Source organism: Micropterus dolomieu, linkage group LG12 (genome assembly GCF_021292245.1).
Source record: "Micropterus dolomieu isolate WLL.071019.BEF.003 ecotype Adirondacks linkage group LG12, ASM2129224v1, whole genome shotgun sequence".
Lineage (NCBI taxonomy): Eukaryota > Metazoa > Chordata > Actinopteri > Centrarchiformes > Centrarchidae > Micropterus > Micropterus dolomieu.
The window spans coordinates 32881614-32895411 of NC_060161.1; the positions used below are offsets into that span (position 1 = coordinate 32881614).

General features: G+C 41.1%; 2 protein-coding genes across 5 annotated transcripts in view; one reads left to right on the forward strand and one right to left on the reverse strand.

The window, feature by feature from the left end:
* LOC123979923 (type-2 ice-structuring protein-like) overlaps positions 1-13798 on the reverse strand; it is a 188790-nt gene that overhangs the window by 86484 nt on the left and 88508 nt on the right. The gene's annotated exons all lie outside the window — the stretch shown is intronic.
* Positions 1-13798, forward strand: part of LOC123980890 (zinc finger protein 572-like) — a 41605-nt gene that overhangs the window by 2789 nt on the left and 25018 nt on the right. For 2 of the 4 annotated variants that reach the window (XM_046065463.1, XM_046065465.1), the window contains exons 3-12: positions 2462-2615; positions 2779-2867; positions 3697-3929; positions 4849-4946; positions 5188-5282; positions 5779-5926; positions 6040-6137; positions 6422-6654; positions 7353-7447; positions 7709-9200. The exons of 1 other annotated variant lie outside the window; for it this stretch is intronic. In XM_046065463.1, coding sequence (XP_045921419.1) covers positions 2462-2615; positions 2779-2867; positions 3697-3929; positions 4849-4946; positions 5188-5282; positions 5779-5926; positions 6040-6137; positions 6422-6654; positions 7353-7447; positions 7709-8567 — 2102 coding nt within the window. In that variant the 3' untranslated portion in view covers positions 8568-9200. Of the gene's footprint in view, positions 1-2461; positions 2616-2778; positions 2868-3696; positions 3930-4848; positions 4947-5187; positions 5283-5778; positions 5927-6039; positions 6138-6421; positions 6655-7352; positions 7448-7708; positions 9201-13798 lie in introns of those variants that run through there. One more of the 4 variants, XM_046065464.1, reaches the window with a different exon arrangement.

Consider the following 13798-nt stretch of genomic DNA (forward strand, 5'->3'; position numbering starts at 1 on the left):
GTTACTGTTGGTAATACACTAAGACGTCATGGTTTGAAATCACGCATGGCACGGAAGGTTCCCCTGCTTAAACCAGCACATGTCAAGGCCCGTCTTCAGTTTGCCAATGACCATTTGGATGATCCAGAGGAGTCATGGGAGAAAGTCATGTGGTCAGATGAGACCAAAATAGAAGTTTTTGGTCATAATTCCACTAACCGTGTTTGGAGGAAGAAGAATGACGAGTACCATCCCAAGAACACCATCCCTACTGTGAAGCATGGGGGTGGTAGCATCATGCTTTGGGGGTGTTTTTCTGCACATGGGACAGGGTGACTGCACTGTATTAAGGAGAGGATGACCGGGGTCGAGGCCGGGTCTTCCAACATGACAATGACCCGAAGCACACAGCCAGGATAACCAAGGAGTGGCTCTGTAAGAAGCATATCAAGGTTCTGGCGTGGCCTAGCCAGTCTCCAGACCTAAACCCAATAGGGAATCTTTGGAGGGAGCTCAAACTCCGTGTTTCTCAGTGACAGCCCAGAAATCTGACTGATCTAGAGAAGATCTGTGTGGAGGAGTGGGCCAAAATCCCTCCTGCAGTGTGTGCAAACCTGGTGGAAAAACTACAGGAAACTGTACCAAATATTAACATTGATTTTCTCAGGTGTTCAAATACTTATTTGCAGCTGTATCATACAAATAAATAGTTTAAAAAATCATACATTGTGATTTCTGGATATTTTTTTTTTAGATTATGTCTCTCACAGTGGACATGCACCTATGATGACAATTTCAGACCCCTCCATGATTTCGAAGTGGGAGAACTTGCAAAATAGCAGAGTGTTCAAATACTTATTTTCCTCACTGTATGTCCCCTGTGACTGATGGATTGAATTACAATCCTTTACATTAATTGGTGACATTGTTAGATACTGATTAGGGATGGGCGACTATCCTGATTGTCAGGTCGTCATGGTAGCGACATGTTAATCACAATAAAGGCCCGCTCAAAAGCATACACTGCATTATCGAATGTTTCCGCTAAATAGGACCATAATTTATTCAATGAACATCATGCTGTGTTGAAGAACACTTGAAACTAGCGACTGAGACCATAAACCCGTTATGAAAGTGTTTACGGCGGTTAAATAATTCAGCTGAGAAGTAGCAACATTTCACCATTATTTCTAAAGGACTCGCCCCCTGCTGGCCGAATGCAGGTTTAAGTTCTGTCTGCATGGTTTCACTTTCAGACCCAGAGGCTGCCGCTTGATTGAGATTAGAGAAATAACATTTGACAACCACAACTCTGGATTGGACAACGTTGCGCGCCAAGAGCTGCAAAAGAACTGCGGGATGTTGAGTTTCTAATTCATTTATTTTAAATACTAATGTTTTTGTTGCTAGTTCAACTGTCCCGATGTTACGTTTTACTGGCCATCGGGCCACCGTTATTGTCAAGCCCTGCCCAACACGCGCACACACACAGGGAGAGACAAAGAGAGACTTCACATAGCATGCTAACTTTACCTGTGTTACCTTTTGAAGACAAGATGACGGTCGGATAAAGTGTTTAATGTAAATTTTATCTGAAAAGTAACGAAAGTCTGTCAAATTAATGTGGTGGAGTTAAAAATGATGACACCTCACAGTCTGCACGGGCTGTGGTTTGGACACCGCTTATTTCTTTACCTTGCCTACTGATGTAAAGTCTTCTTTGTGGTGAGTAACATATACTGATGGATAAATGAACAATTCAGTCCTTTATCTCTGATCCAGATGAACCTGTATGTGGAGAGGAAGGGGCAGGAGTATGTGGACTCGTATGTCCGTCACGCGTACTTAAGTACAAATTTGATGCCGTCCTTCTTTGTTTACTTGACTACTGTTTTTCTTGCCACTTTCTGCTTCTACTCCGCTTCTTCTTTTTAACACACACAACATATGAAGAGTGTACAAAATGTGATGTTTTGTTATAAGTTAACCACCAGTTTATAAAAGTACAGCTGAAACAATTTGCTGATTCAATTAGTCGACGACCAAACAGTTAATTGAATGCTTTTTGATCGTTTTGTTAACCTTTCATATAGAAACATTTCACGGTTCCAGATTCACAAATTTGCTTAAGTTTCGGACGGTTTGGACACAACCGGCATTGTGAAGGTGTCACTTTGATTTAATCATTTAATGGAGAAAATAATCAACATATTTATCCATTATGAAACACTTTTTTTGCAGTCCCAGACAAAATAGGTAGCTATATAGCTCCTCAACAACTAAAGCAGTAAAATCCTGCCTTTTCATTAACATATGAGTAATAATCATCTGCTGATAGAATATATAGAAGTAGAAAAGTGGGGACATTTTGCTGCTTTGACTACGTTATGTTGAATACTTTTTAAAATACTTTTTATATTTCCATACTTTGTACATGGCAAAAAATAATTTTTTATAATCGTTCTGTCTTTGGTTTGTTCAGGTGCGGAGGACTCGGGGAGCCAGTGCATTTTAGAAAAAATTGTGAAAAAGAAGGTCGAGGAGGAGGAGGAGGAGTCAGCTGAGGAGCCCGAACAGAGCACCAGTCTAGATGAGGAGGATCTGTCGGACCCGGATTATCAGCTAACAAATACAAGGTTCAAATATGATATGATGTTACCACATAATACGTTTCCTTGGGAGTGAGACGGACAGATTTTAGCATGTGGTGGACAAACGCTGACACACACAGAACTACATTAAATGGATTGTTGATTTTTTATTTTTATTTTTTTCCTTGACTGAATTATTTCTTTTCAGATGCCAGTTTGTGCAGAGGGAGCGTGGTCATCTAAACCTCAGAGTCTGTCTGTTAAAGGACTGCCGGACCAATGTGCTCTCAAAATACGGTAAGAGCACCCACCCTCTGGAGCTCATCCCCACAGAGACCCGAAACGCTCCCTGTCTGGACACTTTCAAAGATCTACTAAAAAACCAGCTCTTTACCAAGACATTCAATCCTCACTGACTTTTTGTTGTTCTGTAACTATGTGTAAAGTGTCCTTGGGTCCCATGAAATGGGCTAAAATATTTATTTATTTATGTAACGTTAGCCTAATTAGTAACTAAGTAGCCTAATATTAATTCTCAGCTGTGTGTCAGTACTAACTAACCTACTAGTCAAGGGTTGAGAACATCTGGTAGAAGCTTAGACTAAACTGGTGTACAGCTCTGTCCTGTGTACACATACTGAACATCCTGATAATTATATATCAGTTTTCAGTCTGACAGCTGGTTGGGACCATAAAGCTGAGGTTAATAAAGTAAATTATGGATGCAAACTAGTCCTTTTAGTCGAATTAGCAGATGTTTCTTTTGGATTTTAATGCTGAAATGAAATGAGATTCCCACCCCTAACAGCAAGCTAGATTAAAGTCCTGTAATAAATCCTCCTTCATGACGGTTATAATGTTTAGATTGTGTTGATCATTTTGGAGGATGTAGTTTGTGCTGCTGTCGAGCTGTATTGTGTTATGCGAAGAGGTGTTTGTTAACACTGCCAACAACGGTGGGAACGCACACAACAGTGGGCTGAAGGAACCTTTTAGTTCCTTGAAGAGAGATCTGGGGACTTAAAAGTCCTGGTGAAAAAGCAGCTTTACATATTCACTGCATTTGTAAAGGATTTTTTGCTGATTATCAGGAAGATTGGTTACTTACTTTTGGATTGCATGTTAGTGTTAAGGTCCCCGATGCAACGCCTGAGGTGTCCTCGAGGCCTGCAGGAGTCCGAATTCCTGGATATTCTGAGGTCCACCTTCCCTCAACTGACCGGACAGTTTGATGCCTTCACAGCTGACTCGACCAGGATACTGGCCCCACTGAAACTAAAGACAATGACACCAGAGGTGATCAAATGGTCGATCAAATCCAGAGGGAAAGGAAGATCAGCCCTTTATCTGCGACCAAAGGTAGATCATCCCCTTGTTTTAACACCTGCACCATAATATGACACAAGTCTGGTGAAATAGTCCCACATGTGGTCCTGTGTGTGTGAATCACAGCCTGATATATCTTATTCCTCTGACCCATGGAGCTCCTTTTTGTTGTCCAAAAACTATTTTAAAAAATTCACTGGTTGTCTTGTACCTTAATTACCATGAAAACACTCTGTTTTAGTGTGAAAGAGTCAATTGCGTCTGCTGAAGGAGACCGTGAGATGCGGCTGAAAGATCTGATATGCTAAGTTAGGGCTGGATGATTAATTGAAAAGTAATTGAAACTGAAATTCAGAGCGACTAACCAACGAAACTTTTCCGTTTCGGTTATTTAATCCTATTAAAGGAGATCTATCATTATGCTCGGAGCTTTGTCTTAATGATGGTCGGTTTAAGGCTTATTATTTATGCCAAAAAGGTTAAGAACCCCTGATATATGGAATACCGGCTCCGTATGTTGTAAAACGGAGCCGTTGTTAGAAAAACAGAGCGCACATTTTCGAGTGGCCTTTTATTGTGGCCAACTTAAGGCACACCTGTGCAATACGCATGCTGTCTGATCAGCATATTGATATGCCACACCTGTGAGGTGGATGTATTATCTGGGCAAAGGAGAAGTGCTCACTAACACAGATTTAGACAGATTAGTGAACAATATTTGAGAGAAATAGGCCTTTTGTGTACACAGAGAAAGTCAGAGTTCAGCTCATTATGAATGGGGGCAAAAAAAAAGTGTTGCGTTTATAATGTTGTTCAGTCTAAATACAAACACAAAATATAATTGCAATCGATCGTGATTTTGATTTTAGGTCAAATCTTCCAGCCCTATGCTAAAGTCAAGACTGATCTTTCATGTGCATATTTCATGGTTTAAAAGTCTGATTTCTTGCAGAGATCAAAAAAATCCCTGACGAGCCAAGAGCAACGTCCTTCTCCACAGACAAGAGACACCAGTGACACAAGATATGATGAAAACAGGCCACATGCTAAGTGAGTCAAAAAAGACAAATGAGGACTACGTGTTTTAAGAGCTGGATGTCAATTATACTACCGTAGATACTAAATTGTTAAAAACAGTCAAGGATCAACTCATCAAACCATTCAAAATGCTGAAAATGTTTAACTCTGCGTTGAGTTTATCTTCTAACTATTTTCCTCATTGAGTACATTTTGATTGTGCCAGAGATTCAAGTGCAGTGAAATAATGGGACGTCTTATTTTCTACCTTCAGTTCCCAAACCAGCGCTGTAGAAAAAGTGGAGATCAATGAGGAGGATTGTCTGTCCAGCAACTCAGGATGGCAACTACAAGTGAAAATAGAGGAAGGTAATGATTGAGAACGACGTGGAATATCTAATTAATGTAAGTGCCCCATCTTCTGCTCGCTCTGCGGCTGAGAGCGAAGGGTACAATCTTGGCTTTGAGGCCAAATCAGCGGCTGTTACACGGTGGATCAATGTATTTTAGCGTCACAACTCGGGCTGGGCGTTAATATCTGTATAATGAGGTACACGATATAATTTCAAAAGAGATATAAAGTCTCAACAACATAGAGGGGGAGAAAAAAAACAACGGTTCTGTCAGTGTTTCCCACACATTGACTTTACTTCGGCGGCCCGTCCAGGTCAGGAGTAAGAAAATAATCATTTGTTGCAGTCCGAGTCAAAATAGTTGAAAATGAGCTCCACCTACGACAGTCACATGGGGACGTTTTACTGCTTTGAGTACTGTTACTGTTAATACTTTAAGTACATGTTCCTGATTATTCTAAAAATACTTTATATATTGCAAAAATAACATTTTCTGATCTTTATTTTTCCAGATGTGGAAGACTTAGGGTGTCAGTACATCTTACACCACATTAAGGAAGAGGAGGGTGAAGATGAGGAGTCTGCAAAGGAGCCAGTGCAGACCACCAGTCCAGAAGAAGAGCATCCGGGGGACCCGGATCATCAAATACCAAATTCAAGGTTCAACAAATATGATATGATGTTACCACATAGTTTGTTTCTGTGGGAGTGAGACAGGAATTTGGGTATGTAGGGGGAATAACGCTGACACACAGAACTACATTTCCTTGCAGAGGTCAGTCTGTTCAGAGGAACTGCGGGATGTGGGCTCCTCTAAACCTCCGAGTCTGTCTGTTAGAGGACTCCCACACCACTGTGCTCTCAAAAGGAGGTAAGTGTCCAACAAAAAGTAAAATGTCCTGTCAGGATGTTGGGAGTGTGCATTGGAGGAAACACACAGTCTTGGAAAAAAAAATCTTCCTGAATACGGCTCATAATGTTCCTGTTAAATGTTTGACAAAAGCATCATACAAGAAATGCTGTATTATATTCTTTGCGTTCATTCAGGGCTTTTTTGCTGATTCTCTGAAAGTTTGGTTACAATTTCACTGTTGTGCAGTTTTGTCAGGATGACCATTTATTCTTTGAATACTGCGATGAATTTGTTTGTGTTAGTGTTAAAGTCCCCATTGCTGGACCTGAGGTGTCCTCGAGGCCTGCAGGAGGACGACTTCCTGGACCTGCTGAGGTCCACCTTCCCTCAGCTAACAGGACGGTTTGATGCCTTTACAACCGACGCAACCAGAAAACTGGCCCCTCTGAAGCTAAAGACACTGACACCAGAGGAGATCCAAAGATCCATCAAATCCAGAGGGAAAGGAAGATCAGCCCTTTATATTCGAGCACAGGTAGATCATGTACTTACTTCCCCGATGAGCTGTACCATAATATGAGACAATTTTCTCTCACATTTGCAGATCAAACCAGCAGCAGCTAACTGCTTAAATCCACTGACCGGAGCTAATCGCGGCCATTATAGTCAGTGGTTTTTGAGTCCACCAGACGCGGCCGCAGCGCGTCCCTGAAGCGTCCCAGAAGCGAATAGGTAGCAGGTCTATTTTTGCCGCTAGTCGCATCTAGCAGCACAGAGCAGATTGAGCCAGGCAGGAAGTCAGACACTGAGAATCCGGTGAATTTTCAAAATAAAACACCCAGTGGAGACTCCCGATCGAACAACAATAAACTCGATTAAAACAAACACAAAAAGAAATCATTTAACTATGTAGCCTACTTAACCATAGCAGAAACACAAAATGCAAACACTGGTTACCAAATCAGCAAAATTCAAGAGCTGTGAAGAAGGCAGTAGAAGCAAAAAAAAAGACAAATTAATAACACGTCGATAACGTGGGGCAGGCTGCATGCTCCGCTTCTGAAACGCTTCCAGTGGACTTTGAGGCCGGGCTATGGACGCATCAAAACCGTGGCGCAGCCGTAACACGCCGTAGCCAGTGGATTCCCGGCGTAAAAGATCTTATTTGCTAAGTTAAAGATTGAACTTTCATGTGCATATTTCATGGTTTAAAAGTCTGTTGGTTTCTTCCAGAGAGCAAACAAATCCCTGACAAGCCAAGAGCAACGTTCTCCGCAGGGGAAAGACACGGATGACACAAGAAATTATGAAAACAGGCCACATGCAAAGTGAGTTAAAAACAACACAAATGAGGACTGTATCTTTAAGAGCTGGGTGGCTATAATACAAGCTAACTTACTAAATTGTTAGACATTCGAGGATCATTCAGCATATATTATCTTCTCTTCTTGCATAAAATGCTGGAATGCATAACTCAGTGTTTGAGATTATCTTTAAATGCATATTCTCATTAAGTACATGTTGATTGAAGATGAAAGTACATTGAAATAATGCGACTCTTTATTTTCTTCCTTCACTTCCCAAACCAGTGCTGTAGAAAAAGACGAAGAAGATCCTCTGTCCGCCATCTCGAGATGGCAACTACAAGTGAAAATAGAGGAAGACGAAGACCAAATTATATCTAAACTAATATTAGATCCAGCTGAGAGCGAAGTGCACAATGAAGATGGCGATGATGTTGATCGGGTGGAGGAAGATGAAGGAGATGACGACCGGAAACAAGACAAGAATGATGTGGAGCTGAGGGAGCGCGAAGATGAACAGAGCTCATCAAAGATGATGAGGAAGCGACGAGTCGAACATTCAGGAATCAAAACAAAGAAAAGGAAACGGGTGCAGTCGTCTCTGAATAAGAGCGACGCTCCTCTGTCCTGTAAAGTCTGCCGAGCTCTGCACAATTCAATGAAAATATTGATTAAACACGCCTGGAGTCATGTGGACGATCCAGAAAGGCTCTGTGGAGTTTGCGGAGAACATCCAGAGTCTGTAGAGGAGCTGAGGAGTCACCTTCAAAGTCACCAGAAAACACACCGCTGTGGAAAATCTTTCCTCACTGCGGTTGGTCTGAATGGTCATGCTGCTGTACACACAGGAGAGAGACCATACAAATGTGATGTCTGCCATGAAGCATTTAAGTTTAAGGCTAGTTTGAAGACTCACCGGTGGAAGCATGTGGAGGATAAACCACACAAATGTGATGTCTGTGATCAGGCTTTTGCTTTCAAACAGCAGCTGAGGATTCACAGCAGGACCCACACAGGTGAGAAGCCTTACAGCTGCCATGTGTGCAGAAAATCTGTCCGTGACTTTCGAGCTTTAGCTTATCACAAGTTGGGGCACACTGGGAAAAAACGTTACGGCTGTCAGTTTGTTGGAAGCGTTTTTTAACTCCTCAACGTGAAAAATTCACACAGAGACGAAACGTACTTCTGATGTTTGCTGTAAGACATCTCACAATCAAAGTCGGTTAAAGTTTCAGCTGGAAACACACAGCGAGGAGGTGGGATGGGATTGTCTTGTCAAGCATCTCTGAAGAGATGCATATTTGTCCACACTGCGGAGAGACCGTATAAATGCTCAGGTTGTGGATGAACCTTTAGCACTTGGAGTATTCTCAGAGGCCACCGTTCAGTCTTCAAACCGTTTGTCTGTGGGGTTTGTGGGAAAGCGTGCGCTCACCAAGAACACCTGATGGTCCACATGAGGACCCACAGCGGAGAGACACCTTACCAGTGCACCGTCTATGGCAAAGCCTTCACTCAGAGGGAAGACAGCCAGCAGTGGATGAACTGAAGACAGGAAGAGTCTGTTACTTTTCTACTGAATGGAGAGGAAAAAAACCCCCTCAGCGTTCATGTGTAATAATTTACACAAATGTGTCCAGTGGTTTTTATTTTAGGTTTCAGTAACCAGCATTTCAAGCTCACTTCATCATGTGTTGTACTGAGAAGAACATAAACATGATACTGCTGAAAGTTCTCAATGGTGGAAGAAGTATTAAAATAGAGTTGTTATGTTTTCCTTTTTTTTTGCTGTCATATATAATGTTACCAAGCTGCAAATGCAATGCTACTAACAACATTGCCCAGATGAGCTGAATTAACATTAACCAGACTTTAACTTTCCAGTATCCTCGTCAAAGTCTGTAACGTCAAGTTGAGCCCATGTGTGAATAGAGCCAGGGCTGGGCAATAAAACAATAATAATTATCGCAGTATAATTTTCCTCAGTAAAAATATAACAATTGTTCAATATATCGTCAATAAATATTTGATTTAATTCATTAGAATCACAAAAGAATTAGCGCTTAATTTTTCTATAAAGATGTTTATTTTGTTGAGGAAAAGGGACAGAAAAAAAGTCACTAATCACATTTTTTGAAAAAAGACCATGATCATAATTGATTTAAATGTTCTACCTCAGATATGTTAAGTGATCTACTGTTTGGCATCAAGTGTTTTTCACGTTCTGACCGTAAAGAATTGTTTATCCACACAATTAACCGTGTGGCCCTTCAATTTTCACTCGGACAACAAACCGCAAACAACAGCTGATTTGACATTTATCGTGATAATTATCGATATCAAATGATATGAAATGTTTTTATCGTGATAACAGTGCACCCTTATGTTACCCTTCATTTCAACCAAGCGGAGTATTTCCAGAAAACGTGTCTGACATGAAAAATCTCCTGTCGTGTCTGAAGTTCATACAGTAGTACAAGTAACAAGTAGGGGGATTCACCCATCCACCTGCCTAAGTCTGTCTGAAGGCTCTGACACACTGTTTCATAAGGAATTGTTTTTAAACTGTGAATCATGCAAAACTATTCTTGTGGAGCTGCAACATAATATGTCCCCTTTAAATGAAATGAGTATCATAGTGTAGAAAGGTTCTACAGTACAGATATTGACATCAATGTATACTGCTGAAGTAAAAGTACTTGTAATGATACTGCTGGGCAGCTTGTGAACGCGTTAGCAGCGTGGCTGTAGGCAGCGTCCGTCAGTCCACCACTTTGGCTCAGACTGAAATATCTCAACAGCTATTGTGGGGGAAAACCTTCAGCTGTTCAGGTCCTCTGGAGGCAGTGTGATGCTTTGGGTGATGTACTGCTAGGAAACCTTGGGTGATGCTATTCATGTGGATGTTACTTTGACACGTACCACCTACCTAAGCATTGTTGCACACCATGTAGACCATTTCGTGGCCTGCTGAAAGAGGCCACTCTTTCAGCAGGATAATGTGCCCTCCCACAAAACAAAAATGGTTCAGGACGTCTTTGAGGAACACAACAAATTGAACTTAGGGGTGTACTCACTTTTGAGGCCAGATGTTTAGACATTAATGGCTGTGTGATGGGTTATTTTAAGGGGACGGCAAATTTACACCGTCTTACAAGCTGTACACTCGCTACAGTGTTATCACATGAAAAGATATAATCAAATATTTACAAACATGTGAGGGGTGTACTCTCTTTTGTTAAATACTGTATCTATGATGACTCTATTCAATGCATTGCTCATAAATGTGATCCCCAGAGAATGAACGTTTATTCTTATTATTACCTGCTACAGCAGGTCAGGAGCTTATAATTATCTTAACGTCCAGTGTACTTTATGGATTGGCACAGGACTTTTACAATTTGTTACAAACATTCGTTGTATCCAGACTAACTTTATATATTTTTCCAACAGAAATTGGCGTCCATGGTATTGGACACGCCTGGGGTGATGTTAACGCTGGGGTTACAAAAAACTTTATATTTCTCACTTGACCACCAGTCCAACCTTCACATTTCACTCACATTTGAGAAGCAAGAAACAGTGACTATTTAGATTTTTTTACTCACTAAATCAGGGGCTCTCTCCGCTAAACTGAGACAAATTAGGCCACGGGCCCCATTTGATATGATTTTTTTGTTTTAGACATTTTATTACATGGCGTGTATTAATCCTATGACCAAAATAGTCATCGTGTTACATATGGATGAAATTAAAGTAAAAAAAAATACATGATTCCCGTTTTTGCTGGCGACAGCCTGAAACCCTAAAAGGACTACTTTGAGAACCATTGTCCCAAAAGATGTCCAATGGGCCTTAACCACAATGTCAGAAAAACAATCTAAAGAGTCCCTGCAAAGAAGTTTGGTTTGTGAAAATTCTGATAAAAGTGAGACATGCTGTCACAATTACCCAGATCCCAAAGGGACACCTTCACAATGCTGCTGTGTCCAAGCCTCAACCTTATTAACAAGTAAAATAATATCAACAGGGCTCAGCGTTAAACTTATTTGCAACTGGCCCCATTGGGCCTGAAGACAATTTTTACTGGACCTTCCTCCAAAAGTTATTTATCAGTGTTACAACAAAACCAAACACTTATAAGTTATGTTATACTGTTTAATCTGTGTAATCGTTTATTAAAAACATCCTGGATATTAAAAAAAAAAACTAACAAAAAATGAATCACAGTTAAAATTAGCCTAAAAAATAAAAAGGTTAAAAAAAAACAATGAACTTTTAAAACAAAACATATTAACAGACTCTAACATGACGTGCTCTCTCTCCTGCTGACACCCATTTAATAAAATGTACACAGAGCAGCTGATACAAGGCGCCTCCATCCTGATTGACAGGTCCTGATTGACAAACCTGTCAATCACAAGGTAGTCCCGCCCTAAGGCATACGTTCCTTTCTGGTCTATTTCTTCCTAAGTAGGACCAAAATTTACTAAATGAACATCATGTTGTGTAATATTTGAAACTAGTGACTGAGACCATAAACTCATTATGAAAGTGTTTACGGAGGTGCTATTTCAGCTGAGAAGTAACAACATTTTACCATTATTTCTGTAGGAACCGGACTTCTTTTTGCCACCAGCGGACTCGCCCCTGCTGGCCGTTAGAGAGCATGCAGTTTTAAGTTCTGTCTGCATGGTTTCACTTTCAGACCCAGAGGTTGCTGCTTGATTGAGATTAGAGAAATAACATTTGACAACCACTCGTCTCGTATCTACAACTCTGGATTGGACAACGGTGCGCACCATGAGCTGCAAAAAAACTGCAGGATGTCGAGTGTCTAAAGCGAGTTTTTGGTTTTTGATTGAGTCAGTGAGTTTTTAAAAAGTTCTACGCGTGTGTAAAGTAACTAGTAACTAATGTATCAAAAATAGTGATGTAAAAAGTACAATATTTCCCTCTGAGATGTGGTGGAGTATAAGTAGGAAGTGACATGAAGAGAAAATGCACAAATAAAGCACAAGTACCTTAAAGTTGTACTTAAGTACAGCACTTCAGTAAATCAGTTTTCAGGTGAATTTCTGCCTCATTTGCATAAAGTTTCTGCCAAGTTCCCAGAAAAGTTGAGAGACGGCACCATTTAACAGCCCAAACAGAGTCGGCAGGAGAAGGTGCAACCCCTAACTAAAATTAGTAAAACGGAAAAGAATTAGAGCACATAAAACCATGTAACATTATAACTTTAAAATAGGATCGGCATGATTAAAATGCAAAAGAGATTTAAAAGAGGAAAGCATGACAGCCTGTTACTGATAGAGAGTTGGCACGCCGTGTTAAACTGTAAATAGAAACAAAACATTTAAACTCCATCAAAATAGCACAAAGGCAACTTATCAGATGCTGAAACTGGTCATTCTGATTCAGTGTTTTGTTTACAACATTGTAATTTTCCTGCCCGGTGTAGAAAAATAAAAGGTAACACAAATTTGCTGGGCAGATCAAACCAGAATACAGACATCAACGCAACACACATGTCACTAAGCACAGATGAACTGTACATCACAATGCAAAGCAGATTCCCCCCAAAACTTAACAACAGCACTGCCAGTATAGCTGTTATGATGTGGAAAGCCCTCCTCTTTGATTGGTCAACTCGCTCTCTGTTCTCACCCACTGGACGCCTGAGAGCGCAAAGAACTGAAATGCTGCAAAAAGACATTACAACTAAGAAGAGAACCATAGTGCAGTAAAACAAAATCACATTCAACTCATGGCTGCTTAGATAAGTTACAGCCACATATCCAAAGCTCAGTAACCAAACACATCCACTGCTGATGTTTCTGATCCTGACTCCGCCCGCCTGTCTCAGTCCCAGGTAGGTGATGGGGTGAACAACAGCCAGATAGTGCTCCACACAGGTCAGGAGGTGAAACAGAGCCTGTCCGAAGGAGGTGCCACACCAGATGCAATACCCCACAGTTATCATGTATTTGAGATGGATGTATCCGCCACAAAAAAAGAAAACAAACCCCTGGAATTCGATCAGCTGCATGGCGATGGAGTGAAAGGTGAAGAGGTCAGAGTGACTTGTTGCAGCCGTGGAAACCGAGCGCTGTTTCCTCCACTGTTGGTGTCCCAGGTAGAGGACGAAGAGGAGGAGAGGGAGGAGGAGGAGGTTGATGATGGAGATAGCAGAGAAGACACAAATACTGATTTTGGACCCGAAACACGTGTTGAAGAGAGGAGGGACGGAGGAGTTGGCGGAGGAGAGGTTATGAGGAAGAAGGGAGGGGTCATCAAAGGAAGAGGCGTTGACTGACATATTTATATTTGTGAAGGTCTAAAGAGGAGAAGGAGAGCCACAGACAACCAAAGGGG